This window comes from Heterodontus francisci, chromosome 11, assembly GCF_036365525.1.
Source record: "Heterodontus francisci isolate sHetFra1 chromosome 11, sHetFra1.hap1, whole genome shotgun sequence".
Lineage (NCBI taxonomy): Eukaryota > Metazoa > Chordata > Chondrichthyes > Heterodontiformes > Heterodontidae > Heterodontus > Heterodontus francisci.
In genome coordinates this window covers 51147022-51167346 of record NC_090381.1, presented here as the reverse complement: position 1 = coordinate 51167346, position 20325 = coordinate 51147022, and the positions used below count along the sequence as shown (strand labels likewise).

The following is a 20325-nucleotide window of genomic DNA, read 5'->3' as shown; positions in this document are numbered from 1 at the left end:
TGGTGAATGCCACAGTCCCTGCTTTGCTGCATCCTGCATAATTTAGCTCTGGTCAAGAGTTAAGTGGAAAAAAATACAATAAATGCCCATTCTCTGGTACTTATAGTGTTCTATTATTCAACAACACCACACTGCCATGTTTCATTTTATTTTTGTTGTTTTACTTTTAAAATGGTAATGCATTCAATGCTCCTGAATTCATAAAGGAAGGCAATTCTTTCATTTTTTCCATTAGATTGTGTAGAAAAACTTGAAGAATGGAAGTGATACAGTAATTATGGCACGTGTGACTTGCATAAATGTACTTCACAACATTTTAGGACAATTGAATCAACCCCTTTCCTGACATGTTTTCCCAGTCTTACAACTGCTATTATATTTTAATGGTAAGAAGTTCAGCTTAGATTATTTTGATTGAATGGCAAGACCACAAAGTAATTATGCATGTGGAAGGCCAATTGGGTGCATCTTAATTTCTAGATCCAGAAACACCATGCAATTCCCCACATTGCACATCCACTTGGCCTGGATTTTGTTCTCAGCAGCCAAGAATCAGTACTTGACATTCACCTTGCTGACAGCTTCTCACATTCCTCTTGCAGGCTTGTCAATGAAGATTTCCTCTAATCCAATAGTTCTCAAACTGGGGTCTGCGGATCGCTGGGGGTCCATAGTGAATTTCCAGGGCATCCGTGAAATAATGTGAATGTACGAGCCAGGAGGCGGGAGTGGAGTGTAGCCGCCACATGTGCAGTGCAGAATGGGCTGGCTGTGTCACCTAGGAGGAGAGGGTGCATGGAGGAGTGCTGAGAGTGGCATGAAAGTAAATGCCTGTTTTCTTAAAAGCATTGTTAGAACACTCTTTATGTGTAGCACTTTCATATTTTAAGCATTATATAATATTATAATTGAGATGGAGGGGGGTGTAAATGATTCCTAATCCATTTGAAAAAGGGTCCTTCAGCCAAAAAAGTTTGAGAATCACTGCTCTAATTGAATGTTTTGTTCAGTATGGTGCCCTCTTCATGGGGTCTGTGGTGTGTGAGCAAGGAAAGCAACAGCAAGTCTCTGCAACCAGTCATATTGAAGAATCCTCACTGAGATATGCAGGGTGTGAAATTCATTGCAGCAGTGCTATGGAGGCCTGGTGCTGCTTTGCTGGGCCACTTCCTGCACGGCCCTAGTAAAACGGCACATCTGGGGACATCCCTTCATGTGCCGGGAGGCGATGAACTGGCTGATGTAATGTCAGAATACAAAATTTGACCACACAGTTCCAGGTAACATATTTGTAAATTACTCTTTAAACAACAACAGCAGAGATGCAAGATGGGCCATGCACTAGCATTCCTTAAAGGGCCAGGCATCCAAAGTGCAGGTAAGGTAATTTTTAATAACTTCTGCTATTGCAAAGTGTCTGCAAGTACTCTGGATTTTTTTTGGAGGTGTTTTGCTGAGTTCCTGGATTTGCAAGAGTGTTGTTGCTTCCTGACAGGGAGGACAGCAGATTTGGTGACCTGTCCACACAAAGGCTGCAACTGGTATGGGGACTGCGGTTGCAGTGCATCTGGGTTTGCAGCATGACAGTTGAGATGGAACAGAAATGTGGAGAGGGAAGCTCTACATGATGCCCTCTACCAACTTGGAGCCAGACTCCTCCATGCTGCTTGACAGTGACAGGAGGCTGTCTGGCAAGAAAGCCAATGCACCCAGCATCTCAGTGTGCATGCCCATCAGCTCTCCCCTGTGCACCTTCCCATCGAGGTCCTCATCTGAGGCCTCTGCAGCAAAACTCATCTATGACCTCACCCTCCAGGGAGCTGGCACACCAAATGTCCTTCCCCCCCGGCCTGGATGCAACCCACTCGTGCCTGCATGACTCACCACATGCCAATCCCAACTCTATACTTGCCTCTAGGTCCTAGTGTATGAACAGATGGTTGTCAGGTAAAGTGATGGTGCCTATTTATTCGTGCTGTGCTGCTGCTCTTGGTCTTCCTCCTTGGGCTGCTATGGCTGAGCAGGTGACAGTTCTTGGGTGTCTGAAAGCAGGAAATCAGAAAACGAAGTTTGGTGTGAGGAAGGGAGTGCGTTGTGGAGTGGGAAGTAAGAGGTACATGGTCACACCATCTGCAATTTGTCATCTGTCAGTCCTGCTCTGTTCCTTTTCATTGTCCTGCAAGAGGGAGGGCAGAATGCCAGTGATTGTGTAGCACTGTGTTTCGGGGATTTCTTCCCATAACTGGATAAGTGAATGTATGTGGAGGCAGTGAGAGGTGGGTGTGAGGATGGCAGCATTGGTAGGTGGGTGAGGTGGAATATCTGGATGTTAGACATGAGCCTTAAGTGCCAACGAGTGTTGCTATGGTGTATCTCCTACCCAGCTCCACCACGAATGTCTCCAGCACCGCATCCATCACCCTGCAACTCTCTCTTTCTCTGCATGATCAGTTTTCCATTATTTAAGTTCCACCAATATTATTCAGTGCAGCATCCTGTTATGAGGGATGTTGACTGCAAGATGCTACCTAGGTTCACAGCTGATCCCTGGAACGACCCATTGCATAGAAGTTCAGAGCAGCTGAAACCTTGACAGCTGCAGATAGGGGACTGCCATGGGGGCCATGAGGTCATTGTGGATCAGAGCACACAGGATCAAGACAAGACCATCTGCCTGGATAGTCACAGCCTCCTATGGTACTGGTGCTCTGTCAGTTACAGGTAGCTGACTCTTGGGCTGTGCACCTGATGACTTGGGTGGCACCTTCCTCCCCTTGCAGCCCCCTGCTGTGCTCCTTTGGCCTCGCTCATCCTGGCTCCTCTGTCCAATGTCAGAGTTGCCTTTTCCCATCTGTCCTCTGTCAGCTGGGTCTTGAAGACTCACCAGGCCAATCCCAAGTGCCACAGTGATGCCAGCTGGCTCACTTTCCTAACCGGTTTCATGGCACTCTTAAATGTAACATTTAACTCTTCCAGTTTCAACAATATCCACACTGAGACACATTTGAGGCAGCTATGCTTTATTTGCTGCCTTTGCTTTAAATTGAACAGCCATTTTCATTTCCCTCATCTCCTTCCACAATGCTCACATCTTCACTACCCTGCTGTACCCCCCATAGTGTTTCCCACGCTCCCTGCCTTTAAAAATAGCTCCCAGCTCCTGACAAGTCTGTTAATAACCTCTTTAAGGAGCTCAACAGGCAATTAACTGGACGCGGGCGTCCTACCCGTTCCCTCCCTCTCGGCTTAAGTTTAAAAATAGCATTGTGTTCCAGAGGGCCAGGACCCAGCGCTGACCTCCGAGAACGTGATCTTCAAATTGCGCTCGCTGCCTTCCCCGTTTTCAGCGGGGATTGAAAATACGGCCCAGAGTGAGGGATAATGGGCAGGTATTCTAATTGTCAGGATGTGACTCGTGGTGTCACACAAGGATCTGTACTGAGGCCTTAACTATTGTGTGGAAAGTGCTTCTATTTTTTTTAAGGACTCCTAGTTTAGAATTATGGACATTGGTTCATTTGGAAAACTGAAAAGATTCCATGGATGTGTTTTCTTTTACAAGGGCCACTAGGAGGTTTTGTTTGAAAACAAACCAGCACTAGATGTCACATGCCTTGAGCTAAATAAACAACAGAAGCCTTGGTGACTTGGGAGTGTTGTTTACAGAGAAGTGATATGTCAAGATTTATGGTGCTCAAGAGTGGGTTTCATTTCTGAATACTGTTTTGAGTCAGTTGGGTTTGTAGCCTGCTAAAAGAAACACCCAGCTCATCTTTCTCCACCTCTTTGAGAAACCCTGCAGAAATCCAGTGTGTGAGAGCTAAAATTCTTGATGCCGCATTTCTCCTGAGAAAATCCTGGAAAGCCTGTCAGATTAATTCTCGACGCCAATGGAAAAGAACTGCTCCAGAAAAGATCCCAGTGACCTGTTAACATGTACTCGGCCGCCAGACTGTATGCCATTTTGGGACACAACATATTTTACCCTTTTTCTTCAAGAGTTAACAAGTATTTGGCCAAAGTTCTTTTTTTGTCTTTTTTTTCTAAAAGATCTCTGCAGAGAACATTTCTTAAATTTTTCTTTAACCAGTGTGTGTATGGGTGTGTGTGTGTTGGGTGTTTAAAAGGGAACTGTCATATTTCAATCTGTGTTAATGCTTTGCATCTTTACTGGATAAGTCTTGTTTTATAATAAATTAATAACTTTGTTGTTTAGTAAAGAAACCTGGTCAGTGTATTTTATTCTGAAATAAAAATAGAGTATATGATTGGCCGTATCAGTTACTGGGTAAACATTTAAATATATGCTGTGACTTGTGGAGAAGTGGAACTAGAGAATGACAGCGCACTCTTCCAGCCTCAGTCATAACACTATTCACCATATTTATTAATGACTTAGATGATGGAATAGAAAGTTACATATCTAAATTTGCCGAGGACACAGATAGGCAGTATTGTAAACAGTGTAGATGGAATTATAAAATGACAAAGAAATATTAATAGATTAAGTGAATGAGAAAAGCTATGGCAAATGGATTTCAATATGGGCAAATGTGAAGCCATCCACTTTGGACCTAAAAAGGATAGGATACAGTACTTTACAAATGGTGAAAAACTAGAAACAATGTAGGTCCAAAGAGTGTCTGGGGTCCAGGAACATAGATCACTAAAGTGTCATGAACAGGTACAAAATAATGAAAAAGGCTAATGGAAGGTGGTAGAAGACATGCTTCAGCAATACAAAACCCTGGTGAGATAACACATGGAGTATTGTGAGCAGTTCTGGGCACCACAGCTTAGAAAGAATATATAGACCTTGGAAGGAGTGCAGCATAGATTTGCCAGAATGATACCTGGACTCCAAGGGCTAAATTACAAGGAGAGATTACACAAACTAGGGTTGTATTTCTTGAAATTTAGAATGTTAATGTGTGATTTGATCAAAGTTTTCAAGATATTAAGGGGAATAGATAGGGTAACTAGAGCGAAACTATTTCCGCTGCTTGGGGAGACAAGGGCTAGTGGGGGATAGTCTAAAAATTAGAGCTAGACCTTTCAGGAGTGAAATTAGGGAAGACTTCTACATGCAAATGGTGGTATAAGTTTGGTTGATGTTAGTTCAATTGTAAATTTTAAATCTGAGATTGATAGGATTTTTATTTTCCAAAAGCATGAAGGAATATGCGCAAAGGTGGGTATCTGAACTTAGGTCACAGACCAGCGTTGATCTCATTGAATGGTGGACCAGCCTCGAGGGGCTAAATGTTCTACTCCTGTTCCTATGTTGCTATGTTAACCCTCTTATGCTGTGTTTGTTGAAATTTTCTTCAAGGGATTTGAGCATTTCAAATCTTCGGTACCTCCGTAGTGATCAGGCACTCGCGGACCTTGCCCATTTTCGAACTAAGGTGGATGTAAAAATAAATCTTACACTCAACAAATGGATTGCTTTTGGAGGTTCTTATCCAGGATCCCTTGCAGCTTGGTTCAGACTAAAGTACCCACACCTAGTCCATGCTGCTGTTGCATCTAGTGCACCAGTAAAAGCTGTCGTCAACTTTCTAGGTGAGTACTGTCAAGTCATTACCCAAGCTATAAGTGTTGCATTTAGTTCTCCACTATACTTTCCTGAAGAAGCTAACTCTTAAGTCAAGCCAAAAGGCTTGCAGGTTGGTAGGTAAATTGGCCATTATAAAGTGCCCCTAGTATAGGTAGGTGGCAGGGAAATATAGGGACAGGTGGGGATGTGGTAGGAATATGGGATTAGTGTAGGATTAGTGTATATGGGTGGTTGATGGTCGGCACAGACTCGGTGGGCCGAAGGGCCTGTTTCAGTGCTGTATCTCTAAACTAAACTAAACTAAACTTAACAGAGGTAGAAATTAGGAACAGGAACCCTAATTGTTTTCTCTTATTCGGCACAAAGTAGTATTTGAATCTGGGACCTTCTAGTCTGTATGATTGAGTACTAGACCGTGTGTTGCATTTACCCACTATGCTATTCATTGAGCTGCTGTTTCACTGAAGTTAATTCATCTTTCAGATGCAATGTTAAATCGAGGCACTGTCTATCCTCTCAGTTAAATGTAAAATATCCCAGGGCACTATTTGGAGAAGAGCAGTGGAGGTTTCTTGATGTCCTGGCCAAAATTTATGCTTATAATGGGGAGGCGGTGGCGTAGTGGTAATGTCACTGGACTAGTAATCTGGAGGCCCAGGCTAATTCTCTGGGGACATGGGTTCAAATCCCACCATGGCAGCTGGTGAAATTTAAATTCAATTAATAAATCTGGAATTTAAAAAAAAGCTGTACTCAGTAATGTTGACCATGAAACCATTATCGATTGTCGTAAAAACTCATCTGGTTCATTAAGGAGGTCTGCCATCCTTACCTGGTCTGGCCAACATGTGACTCCAGAATCACAGGAATATGAAGAGTGCAGAAGGACATGCCAGGAGCAGCACCAGGCATACCTAAAAATGAGGTGTCAACCTGGTGAAGCTACAACACAGGACTACTTGCGTGCCAAAACAACGGAAGCAACATGAGATAGACAGAGCTAAGCGATCGCACAATCAATGGATCAGATCTCTGCAGTCCTGCCACATCCAGTTGTGAATGGTAGTGGACAATTAAACAACTAACAGGAGGCTCCACAAATATCCCCATCCTCAATGATGGGGGAGCCCAGAACATCAGTGCAAAAGACAAGGCTGTAACATTTGCAATCATCTTCAGCTAGAAATGCCAAATTAATGATCCATCGTGGCCACCTACTGAAGTCCCCAGCATCACAGATGTCAGTCTTCAGCAATTCGAATCACTCCACATGATATCAAGAAATGGCTTAAGGCACTGAATACTGCAAAGGCTAAGGGCCCTGACGACATTCCATCAATAGTACTGCAGACTTGTGCTTCAGAACTGGCCGCACCCTAGCCAAGCTGTTCCAGTACAACACTGGTATCTACCTGGCAATGTGGAAAATTGCCCAAGTATGTCTTGTACACAAAAAACAGGACAAATCCAACCCCGCCAATTTCCACCCTATCAGTCTACTCTCAATCATCAGCAAAATAATGAAAGGTGTCATCGACAGTGCTATCAAGTGGCACTTGCTCAGCAATAACCTGCTCACTGTCGCTCAGTTTGGGTTCCGCCAGGGCCACTCCACTTCTGACCTCATTACAGCCTTGGTCCAAACATGGACAAAAGAGCTGAACTCAGGAGGTGAGGTGAGAGTGACTGCCCTTGACATCAAGGCAGCATTTGACCAAGTATGGCATCAAGGAGCCCTAGCAAAACTGGAGTCAATGGGAATCAGCAGGAAAACTCTCCACAAGTTGGAGTCATACCTAGCACAAAGGAAGATGGTTGTGGTTGTTCGAAGTCAATCATTTCAGTCCCAGGACATCACTGCAGGTGTTCCTCAGGGTAGTGTCCCAGCCCCAAACATCTTCAGCAGCTTCATCAATGACCTTCCCTCCATCATAAGGTCAGTGGTGGGGATGTTCGCTGATGATTGTACAATGTTCAGCCCCATTTGCGACTCCTCAGATACTGAGGGAGTCCGTGTCCTTATGCAGCAAAACCTGGACAACATTCAGACTTGGGCTGATAAATGGCAAGTAACATACATGCGCACAAGTGCCAGGCAATGACCATCTCCAACATGAGAGAATCTAACCATCTCCCCTTGACATTCAATGGCATTACCATTGCTGAATCCCCTACTATCAACATCCTGGGGGTTATAATTGACTAGAAACTGAACTGCACCAGCCTTATAAGTACTATGGCTACAAGAGCAGGTCCAAGTCTGGGAATTCTGCAGCTCCCCAAAGCCTGTCCACCATCTAAAAGGCACAAGTCAGGAGTGTGATAGAATACTCTCCACTTGCCTGGATGGGTGCAGCTACAACAACACTAAAGAAGCTCGACACCATCCAGGACAAAGCAGCCCAATTGATTGGCACCCCATCATCCACCTTCAACATTCACTCCCTCCACCACTGCCACACAGTGGCAGCAGTGTGTATCATCCACAAGATGCACTGCAGCAACTCACCAAGGCTCCTTCGACAGCACCTTCCAAACCCACGACCTCTACCATCTAGAAGAACAAGGGAAGCAGATGCATGGAAACACCACCACCTGCAAGTTCCCCTCCAGGCAACACACCATCCCAACTTGGAACTGCAACACCGTTCCTTTGCTGTCACTGAATCAAAATCATGGAACCCCCTTCCTAACAGCACTGTGGGTGTATCTACAGCACATGAACTGCAGCAGTTCAGAAGGCGGCTCACCACCACCTTCTTAAGGACAATTAGGGATGGGCAATAAATGCTGGCCTAGCCAGGAATGCCCACATCCCATGAAAGAATAATAAAAAATGGACACCAAATCAAAGAAGGAAATGACAAGTATAAGGAGGGGTGACCAATACCTTGATCAATTAGCTTGGTTTTAAGTTGGGTTTTATGGAAGGAGAGGGTGATGCAGGGGCAGAGGAGTTTCAGAAAGGAGGTCCTCATGGTAGTGTCCTAGGTCAACCATCTTCAGCTGCTTCATCAATGACCTTTGCTCTATTATAAGGTCAGTGGCGGGGATGTTCGCTGATGATTGCACAATGTTCAGCACCATTCGTGACTCCTCAGATACTGAAGCAGTCCGTGCAGCAAGACCTGGACATTATTCAGGCTTGGGCTGATAAGTGACAAGTAACATTCACGGCACGCATGTGCCAGGCAATGACCATCTCCAACAAGAGAGAATCCAACCACCTCCCCTTGACATTCAATGGCATTACCATCGTTGAATCCCCCACTATCAACATCCTGTGGGGTTACCATTGACCAAAAACTGAACTGGAGTAGCCATATAAATACCGTGGCTACAAAAACAGGTCAGAAGCTGGGAATTCTGTGGTGAGTAGCTCACCTCCTGACTCCCCAAAACCTGTCCACCATCTACAAGGCACAAGTCAGGAGTGTGATGGAATACACTTGCCTGGATGAGTGCAGCTACAACAACACTCAAGAGGCTCAACACCATCCAGGACAAAGCAGCCCACTTGATTGGCACCCCATCCACCACCTTCAACATTCACTCCCTCCACCACCGATGCACAGTGGCAGCGGTATGCATTTTCTACAAGAAGCACTGCAGCAACTCACCAAGGCTCCTTTAAAAGCACCTTTCAAACCCATGACCACTACTATCAAGGGCAGCAGATGCATGGGAACACCACCACCTGCAAGGTCCCCTCCAAGCCACTAACCATTTTGATTTGGAAATATATCGCCATTCCTTCACTGTCACTGGGTCAAAATCTTGTAACTGCCTTCCTTACAGCACAGTGAGTGTACCTACAGCACATGGACTGCAGTGGTTCAAGAAGGTGGTGCACCACCACCTTCTCAAGGGCAATAAAGGGTGGACAATAAATGCTGGCCTGGCCAGCGATGCCCAGATCCTGTGAAAGAATAAAAAAATCCCACAGGCAGGCTTAATGGCTCAGATGAGTTTTTCCTGCCTGTCAATTTTGTATGTTTGTAAATCAACACCTAAAACAAATGATCTGGCCACTTTTGCCATTGATGTATGTGAGAGTTGGATGTGCATATATTGGCTGCTGCCTTTCTATCATTACAATAGTAACTGCACTTCAAAAGGGCTTAATTGGCTGTTAAGTACTTTTGGATGTCCCGAAGTCATGAAGGTCCTCCTTTATCCTCAGTATCAATATAGTGTGCGATGGGGTGGTTGTCTTTCTGACAGAGCTGTGAGAAGTTGGAGTGTGGCTCCTCGCACCTCAAGAAGGGGAGGAGGAAATTGGGTGTATAAGACAAACTTCAGAAAGTTCTTTTGGGGGAGGAAGTAGAGAAGGAGACATAAAGGAAACCGAGTGGATTTGCAATTGCTGATTTTACTGGTTATTATAAAATACACTTTTAAAATGAGTTGAAGTCCTTGTTATCTGATGCTTTTGTGTCCAAACATACAAACATGCATGCCTAGATCTCTCTCCTGCACAGGAAACTGGATTTCAGCCAGGTAGCGTAAATGGAATATGACTTAGCTGGAACCCATACTGAAGCTGCTGGTCTCAGCTCAGTATGAGCATTATGAATGTAGCTTTATTATTTGCACCCCTGCATTGGCAAGTGTCATTATGTTTATTTGAAAATATTCAAAATATATTCAAAAATATTGACATTATACAGTATTACAATTTATTTTTGATTATTATTTGAATTTAAATGATCCTGCTAAGTACAAGATTATTCTCATTTATTTAATCAACTGGAGTATTGTATTCAGTTCTGGGCACCACACTTTAGAAAGGATGTGAAGACATTAGAGAGGATGCAGAAAAGATTCACGAGAATGGTTCCAGGGATGAGGAATTTCAGTTACATATATAAATTGGAGAAGTTGGGACTGTTTTGCTTGGAGAAGATTGAGAAGAGATTTGAAAAGAGGTATTCAAAATCGTGAGGAGTCTGGACAGAGTAAATAGGGAGAAACTGTTCCCATTGGTGGAAAGATGGAGAACCGGGTCATAGATTTAACGTAATTGGCAAAAGAAGCAGCAGTGACAAGAGGAAAAACTTTTTCACGAATGCGAGTGGTTAGGATCTGCAATGCACTACCTGAGAGTGTATTACAGGCAGGTTCACCCGAGGCATTTAAGAGGGAATTGGATTATTATCTGAAAAGCAAAAATGTGCAGGGCTGTAGGGAGAAGGCAGGGGCATGGAATTAGGTGAGTGGCTCCTTTCGAGAGCTGGCACAGACATAATGGGCCGAATTACCTCCTTCTGTGCTGTAACCGTTCTATGATTCTATTTTATACCTTCTTTATCTATAATATAGCTCACTAGAGATAGTATTGGGTATGACATAAGGTTAATGCATTACCTCCAGACACCAAGTTTGAATACAGCTCAAATTGATGAGATGAAAATCACCTCTTTCAATGTCCCGTATAAAATTTATTTTTCCAATGAGCTTGGAACAGTCTCATTCACAAAACAAAGTTGACATCAACTTAAGACAATTTGGACTTCTCACCCATTGAGACCTTTAAGAATACTGAAGTGGAAAAACTGCCACAAAGATGATGTGATTTTTGTGGATGTTGTTTAGGCATATTATTAGGACATGATAGAAGGAACACACTATAGATATAGGCTGTGCTTTACCTGACTTGGGATAAAGAACGAAATATCTCAATTCATCTAACATCTTTCAAACCAAAGATGTTCCAAAGTGCTTGCCAGCCAATACAGTACTTTTGAAGTGTAGTCACTGTTGTCATATAGGAAAATGGGCAGCCAATTTGCACACAGCAAGGTCTCACAAATAACATTGAGATAAACATCCAGATCATCTGTTTTTAGTGGTGTTGCTTGAAGGACAGATATTGGCCAGGCCAACAGGCAAACTCCTCAATCATTTAAATAACTTCATGGGATGTTTTACATCCACCTGACAAGAGTTGGCAAGGCCTTGGTTTAACATCTCATCCAAAGGCAGCTCCTTCAATAGTGCAGCTCTCTCTCAGTACTGCACAGACCACCAGCATATCTGCATCTCTAGAATGTGGCTTGAACCAGGAATCTTTTGACTCAGAGGTGAGTGTGTTATCACTGAGCCAAAGCCGACACCTTGAAGCTGACATTGTTCAATTTTCCAGAAATGGCACTCTACACCTTCATGAGCACAAAAAGCATATTCTTACAAGGTCTACTATTGTTGGCTGGCTTCCATTTCCACTCTCTGAGAGCAGAGGCAGAAATGTGATAATTTGTCATTTTGCCTCTTATGTCAGGCAGCCTGCTGCTGCTCATTGCTTTCAATGGAACAATATCAGTTGTCTTACATTGAGTAAATCTCTCTGTAAAGTTCACATATTTACTTGTGCTATATTCCTCTTTGCACTATTTCTAGTATCTAGATATGGGAAAAACAGTAAAATTAAATTTCTCTTAAAATGAAGGCATTTTAGGCATTTTCAACCTATATTATCAATGACATGGGTTTGCAGCACAAAAACTGCCTATCACTGGGCACTTCCATAGCTAACGTACGGAGAGAGATCAATGATGACTAATAGAAAAGCAGAAATTAACCTTTTTACAGGCATGATGCTCTTCTGAAATGGGATTAAGGTTACCAAAAGACCCTCTCCAACACTGAACACATCTCACCTGACTTTGAACGGTTGATCCAAAAAAATTGGAAAATATTCCATTTGCTACCACAAAATTCATCTGGTTCTATACTTTTTAAAGTATATATTTGGTTATTTGTTTTCAATAGATTATTCCCATCTAAAGTACAGTTCACAGTATAATAGAATATTAAATGAACTTCTGTGGCTGATTTTAATAAGTAGAGCTCAATATTAGAAACTTTTTGGGACCTTCATTGATGATGCTTGGCTATCATTATTCTGAAACTCTATTAGTTGAATCTCTGTAGCTGACTGGTTAAGAAAAACATGCAACATTTAATTGTTTCATTTGTGGAACTAGATATTTTAAATTGGTCATGTTACCTAACTTTATATATTTACACTTTTTCTAGCGTTTACTGCTAAATTTCAATCAGCATTTGAATTTCAGTTAACTTGACACCAGAAAAACTAGAAATAACTTTGGGACTTAATGTTCAATATTTTTCAGAATATTTGGAGATGGTTAATTATTCCTTGGAAAGTTATGATACCCCATGTCCTCTGCTTGTGAAGGATGCCTCTGACACTCTAATAGAGCTTTTGGCAAATACTAGCAAGCATAGGCAGATAACACGAGATTTCCAGTAAGTATTGTAGATTCTAAAAACCTATCATTGTAACTTGAAGCACTTTATGAAGTTACTTGAACTTATTTAAAAACAGGTTGCACTGTAATGGTACAAGCTCAGAGGCTGGTAATATTGGAGTTCTGTGTACAGTAACATCAATCTGCTGTCAGGATAACTCTTTCAAAAGACAGCACAGAGCTGCATTCTAAATCACAATACATCAACAATTTCAAAAGTTCAGCTGATGAGGATGGTCAGTCAGTCCATCTTAGTTCATCCATCCAGAATGGCCTTAAAGTCCCCTCCTTGCAGCATTCAATTGGTTCTTCAATGATTCCGGAGTTTTTGCCTTTACTAATCTATCTGAGAATACATTCAAAGTGTGTGAATAAAAATTCTCAGATGTTAATCCTGAATTTCACTTTTACTAGCTTGAACTGGTGATTACTTGTCCTACTCACATAAGGCAATTTTCTTAATGTACCTTTTCCATGCTATTTGCTGTCTTGTATAGCTCTATAGAATACTCCACTCAGATGTCGACTTTCAAAGCATAAAAGCCCAAATTTCTCCAATATTTCCCTGTAACAGACCTCTAAGGCTGGGATCAGTCTTGTGACTTTTTACAATGCCTCTAATGCTTGAACCTCTTCCTCATATGGACTCCTGAACTCTTATCTCATCTAGTCCCTCCACAGATGCTGCTTGATTTGTTGTCTGTTTCTGGAATTTTCTGTTTTTGTTTCATATTTCCAGCATCTGCAGCTTTTTGGTTTTTAAATTCTGTTGGCTTTGTTGATTGCTGCTCTACATTGTTTGGACATGCTGAACTTTGCCTCTTCTATGACTTCTAGGTCTCTTTCAGCTTCACCCTCCTTAGTTATTTCAACACTACTCCTGGAATTGGTATGCTGCACATTTTTCCTTTCTCCGTGTAGTACTTTACATTTGTATTAAATTACACCTGCCATTGTTCCATCCACTGACTTGTTTTTAAATGAAGAATTCTGGAAATCTCAACAAGTCACCAGCACCTGATACAGAGAGAGAGAGAGAGAGAGAGAGAGTGTGTGTGTGTGTGTGTGTGTGTGTGTGTGTGTGTGTGTGTGTGTGTGTGTGTGTGTGTGTGTGTGTGTGTGTGTGTTGGTGGGCGGTGGGGGGGAGGTGGTGGCAGTGGAGGTTGGGGGAGGGTATTAGGGGGAAGCCATTGAGATGACTTCTCCTTGAGAGAAGATATTCTCCATTTACCTAATACATGGGACTACACAGTGGCAGGTCTCCAGGATGGATAAGACCAGTTCAGATGCTGTCTCTGGTCAACTGTTCCAAAATCAAGGTGGGATTGATAGCTTTCTACTTCTTGGATGCTGATTCTGGTGCTCAAATATAAGTAGCGAGTTGAGTGGTGGTTTTATTAAATTAACACTTCCTGATCCACAATCCTTCTCTTTTAAGCTGTTTCTGGAGTTTAAAAGTGGACAGAAAGAGAAACCTTGGCTACTATATTTCAGTCTGAAGGGTATAGAGTTTCTGCTTTGAGCACAGTTGCCCATCTGGGCACCATTTAATTGTGCCCATTTTGAAAAGTGTTCTTTCTTTGAGTTCCCACTCAAACTCATCTGCATATTATAATATAAAATCTGTCATAAATCAGCACAATTGGGCATGTTTTAAAACATATTTTTTGGAAAAAAATTGCTTTAAAAGGTATTCCTTAATATAACTGGATGCAGTTTGATTAATACAGCTGAAAATGTGTTAATCATGAAAAAATAAATAACTTTAGTCACACTGTCAATCCATCACCTGAGAGTAACCTGATTTTAAATCACTGAAAATGGCTTTTACAAGATATACTGAACTATTTGGTGGTTATTTTGGGGCACAGTAGTTAGTCCTCAGTAAGTAAAATTACATTCAAAAAGCTTTTAAAAGATGCCTATTAGTGTTTTTGAGCTCAAAAGTGCCAGCTTAACTTTTAGGTCCTTCTTGAAGGCTTGCAAACAGGTGTAAGCAGAGGTGATTAATTCATCCTATAGGTATGGTCAGTTTTGTGTGTGGGGCTGGCTTCTAACACTTTATTTACAATTGCATAAAAGATCACTGAAACGTGAGTTGCACGGAACATAATTTGCACTCAAGATTCCCTGTTTATTTTTTGCACTGATTTCAGGCAAATTGTGCTGAAGTAAACCAGTGCAACTGCAAAACTTTTAAACCAGGATTCACTAATGTGAAGCAAATGATCAGCTTCTGTTGTAACTATAGCAATTGGTGCACTGCAGTTGGTGTCACTGCCCGAGGGCCAAAGATGGGGAGGGGAAAAAGCCTAATCAAGAATAAACAACTTGCCTTTATACAATGCCTTTAATCTATAAAACATCCCAAAGTGCTTCATGGGAACATATTCAGACCAAAATTGACACTGAACCAAAGAGTGGACAGGTGAGGTATATTTTAATCATCTTCTTAAAGGAAGAAAAGTGGAGACACAAACAGGTTTGAGGAAGGGATTTCAGAGCTTAGGGCTTAGACAGCTGAAGGCATGGTTGCTAATGGTGGGGTAAAGGAAGTGGGAGATGTGCAAAAGGCCAGAGTTGGAGGAACACAGAGTTCTTGGAGAGTTGTAGGGCTGGAGGAGGTTACATAAATAGGTAGGGATGAGACCATGGAGGATTTGAACACGAGAATCAGAATTCCTTCTCCTGATTGCTATCCTGTAACTTCTGGTAAAGTATATGCTGATGGACATCAAGTAAGAACATGATTGGCTTCAGCTATGATACTTTCAAAACTCAATTAATCTACTAACTCTGTGTAGAATTTTCTGAGAATTGCTGTACACCTGAGAGTTTCTGATTAGCTGCCTGTTGCATGAGAGGCCCTGCCAGTGGTGATGAGCCTCAGAAAATTCTGCCCTCTATGTCTAAAATTACATGCCCACTTGGATAATGTACCGGAAGACTGTCAATGCCAATGACTGCAAGATTCTGTTGATAACCAAACTACACTTATAACTACATAACTCGAATATCTGCTCATGCTTCTTCAAAGTGAATTTTTTTGTTACTCCATTTGAGGGCAGTGTTTCTTCATTAAAGTTTTTAACATGATAACAATTTGGGCAGAAATTTTTCCCCTTTCCCTATCAAGGAATGCCTATTTTCAAATGCGGAATATGTGGCCATGTCCCTTTTTAAAGATTTTGCTTCTGATAGCAAGGACCATATAAGCCTCCTTTCTTGCCCTGTATATGTTCAATGGCTGCCGATATCTGTGGCTGTTTTCTATCAGTATTGACAGACCAGTTTTTTCTGCTGCTTTGCTCTCTGAGCATTCATGTATCTACTGTAAGTGTTTTAGAGTCACTTTAGAAAGCAGATGCACCAAGTGAGGGAAGGATTTGCCTTCTGTCATAAATCACAAGCTTGAGTGAATTTCATAATGAGGTTACTGAACTATGATGCATCCCATACATCTTTCTTTACAACTTTGCATGTTGCCCAGGGCAGGTAGGTGGGTGATTTTTTTTAATAACAGGGCCTGCTTAGCTCTAATAGTTACAAGCCCTCCTGCTTCCAGCACAGCCAGTGATGTGCCTCATCCAAAAATTGGGCTTCCGTCCACCTCTGTAACTGCACTCCACTCAATAGGTTTTCTCTCTCTGCTCTCCCACAAACAGGAGATCTCTGCCTTACCCTGCTTCTTTTTCCATGTTTCTCAATAGCATGTCTCTCCTTTCATTCCCCTTCACGAATGAGGTCCCCACGAGGGTCCTTGTCTCTCTTTCATTTCCACTAATCCTCAACAGGAACATTCTATTTTCCTCTTCCATTACTTTTGTGTGTCTGCCTCTGTCTTTTTTTCATTCACTCTTGCCTCATTTTTAGGCCACAAATGAAGTCAGAAGTTTGTTTATCGGACCTGTTTCTCCCTCTCCTTTCCTCTCTCCCTTCCACTTTCTTTACACTTTCCTACTTCTCATTTGCACACAGTTTCTTCCTTTGCTGCTCTTCACCCCATCTCTTATCCTGTACATTATTCCTCTTTTTCTATTCAATTTCTGTTTTATTCCATTTCCTTTCCTTTAACCTCCCCATTCCCACTTTTCTTTTCCTCTCTCCTTTTTGTTTCTGCAGCTGCCCCATTTCCTGTACTATTCACGTTTCTATGTGGTGAGATTGTGCAGTAAAGAGTAAAGAGTGCTGCACAGAAAACAGCACAGAGATTGGGAGGGAGCAGGCCAAATTACAAATAGCAACCGAGAAGGAATCGGTCATAGAAAATGTACAGAGATTAGGAGGAAATGGGTCCTCGAATATGTAGAGATTGGGAGGGAGAGGGCTACATAAAGAAGGATAGTCCCTTCCCTTGTTCATATTAGAGCTTGGCCACATAACAATTGGGCGCCCTGATTTTAACCTAAGCTACTCAATGGAAAAGGGTTGGGTTCCGGTCAGATGCCCATTTGACACTCCGTTGAGTATACACCAATGCAGCCTCATGTAGGACGATCGCAGCACTGCATGGGATGTTTTAATTCCCATTGATTTCAAAAAGTAGAAGTTGAACCAGTGAGAACTGATTTTGGTGCACAGCAACCGACTACTATCTACCAGATGCAGCTCTGATTGGTTCAACTGCTTCAGGGCTGTGCTGAGGTCATTTTATATGAGGATGCATCAATGTACTTTTTCTTTGAACTTAAACTTAATTTTGCTCTGTTTCTTTAAAAGCTAAAGATGTGATATTCTGATAACTATTGGCTTCGTACAGAATATATAAATGAGTCTGAGGGTTAAAGTAACAGGAGTTTATTTACACATGTCTTGCATCTAAGACTTCCACTACAACTCTTGCATGAGGTTCTGTACAGATTACATTACATCACTTCCTGTGATGATGCTCACAGTCTATTTACATATTCTGCCCAGTAACAAACCTATATTACATTATACTACATCCCCCCCCCCCCCCACCCCCCAAAGTCTCTGACTTCTCTTTTCAGATTGATAATCACTGTGGTGTTTTCACAAGTCTGCCATAACGCATTCTTCTTTTCCTTCGAAGGGGTTTGAGATCTTGAGTCTTCTAGTTCCTCCTTCTAACACTGCAGTACTTGAGTAGAACTATTGGATGACTCAAGTTCATCATCCAGTTTTTCCTCTGGGTTTTTTTGATGATTGCAGCATCACTGGTTCATCAAACCTTTGAGATGATTGGTCCTCTTATATTTGCTGCTTCTTTGGTCTCATCACCAATGACCTTCTATTTCTTCTTATCATCCCTTGGTCAATTTGGACAATATATGATCGTGGATGTGATGATTTGTCTATCACTTCTCCAGACCGATTTTGGTCTCTAACCCAAACTAATTCCCCAGGTTGAATGTCTGACAAGTTTCCTGCTCTGTGACATCTGTCATAATTTTCTGATAGATTTGACCACTCTCTATCCTCTCCCTCACTTTCTCCAAGCCTTCTGCACTTACTTGTGACTTGAATGTACTTGTAGGTGTAGGAAACTGGGTCTTCAACCTTCTTCCCATTAATAATTCACATGGGGCTAAAGCATTCTGAAGTGGTGTCGATTGATAACTTATAAGTGCTAGCTGAAGATCTTCATTCTTTTTTTCCCAATGTCTTCACAGTCTGCACATCTCTCTCTACTTCACCATTATCCTGAGGATACCTTGGTGAACTAATGATATGGACAAAGCTGTATACTTCTGTAAACTCTTGGAAACATTCATTTGCAAATTGCGGTCCATTGTCAGATATTACAATATCTGGAATTCCATGCATAACAAAAATTTCTCACAAGGATGTGATTACGGCTTCTGAACTTTGACCTTGTAGTTGTTTAACGTCAATCCACCTTGAATAATAATCGACAACTATTAGGAACATTGTACTCTTCTGTTCAAAAAGATCCATTCCTAGATGTTCCCATGGTCTAGATGGAAAAGAAAAAGACATTAATGGTCTTTCGTCTCCTGCCGATTGATAGCACACATGATACATCTCAATATCATCTCTTCAATTTCTTTCGATATACTGGGCACCCATAATGAATATCTGGCTCGATACTTCGTAATACCCAGATGGTGTTGGTGCAATCTCTCCAAGATATCTAATCTCAATTCTCTAATCTCTCAACGAAGATCAGTAAATCATCATGACCCCCCCTGTTCAAGATATTGTCTTAGAACAGGGTTATGTGGCATATACTCTGGCCAACCATTCAAGTAATATTCCCTGATTTTTGCACATACTTCATCTGTTTTCTGTGCGTTCCTGATCTCACTCAGTTTCTGAGCTGTAGCAGGTAAAGTATTTGTCATCAAAGCAAAAACTTCTATTTCTTCAAGAAGCAATATATCTCCTTCTTGTGGTCTTGCTACTGAAATATGTGATAAAGCATCTGCTGTGATCTACTGTTTCCTGGAATGTATTCAGTTTTCACACCAAATCTCACCAATCATAACCTAAACCTCTGTACTTTTGGAGGCAATTTCGCAAGCTCCTTTGAGTTTGATAGAGTAACCAGTGGTTTTCTGATCTGTTTCAATTTTGAATTGAAGTCCTAGGACGTAATCTGAAAATTTTTCACATGCCCAAGTTGCTGCCAAAGCATCCTTTTCTATTTGTGTATCTCCTCTCGGTTTCTGTTATCAAACGAGAAGCAAAATATACAGGTCTACGTCTCCCATCTCTCACGTGAAATAGGACTGCTCCCAATCCCATAGATTACACATCCACAGCTATGATGGTGGACAGCTCTGGGTCTTAATGGGCTAACATCTTTGGTGATATTAACATTCTGTTTTGTTCTTGTTGGAGTCTGAAGTGAGATTGTTGGATTTAATTAGCTCTGGGTTGGAGCTCTGATCATGTGGTTCCACTCTGACCTCACTTTCAGTGCTGTGGTGAGTCATACAAGGGTTACTCACGTTAGGGCATTTTTGTTTCTCTTTTCGCCTGACTGTGGAGAGGGTCCCTTCGTTAATCCCCCCACATCCTCTGGGACATTCCTGCTCACAGGTATTTGTCCAGATTCCACTGCATGCTCATGCAGCACTTTGAATAGGTGAGGCATAACCCTCACTGTTTCTCTGTCCATTTGGAGACTTTCTTTGTCCCTGTTACTGTAAGTGCTGTTAGCAGCCCTGGTAAGGTGTGCCTTTTGTCTGCATTTATGTAGGAGGGTGTGGTGTCTATGTTTTCCAACATTTCAGGGTTGGCTGACTGGACAGTAGGGGGTTTCATTTGGGAATCCTCCTCTAACCTGTCCCCTTTGCCCTTTCTGTCCCCTTCCTCCCTAACTCTCTGCCAGATCTGTGCCTGTCTGTCCCCTTTTATTCTCGGCAGGGACCCTCACAAGTCATCAGCCCTCTGCTGCAGGGTTTCCCAAAAGCTGGTACAGGAATTAGATGTGCAGATTTAACTGCATGTTGGGGCTTCCTCACAACCTGGCATATGTGGCAACTCCTACAGAACTCCACTACA

The 20325-nt window shown here is 42.1% G+C and overlaps 1 protein-coding gene across 1 annotated transcript in view; it reads left to right on the top strand.

Moving 5' to 3' along the window:
* prss59 (serine protease 59, putative) overlaps positions 1-20325 on the top strand; it is an 89457-nt gene that overhangs the window by 29914 nt on the left and 39218 nt on the right. The window contains exons 5-6 of the mRNA XM_068041647.1: positions 5333-5565; positions 12697-12832. Coding sequence (XP_067897748.1) covers positions 5333-5565; positions 12697-12832 — 369 coding nt within the window. The remainder of the gene's footprint in view (positions 1-5332; positions 5566-12696; positions 12833-20325) is intronic.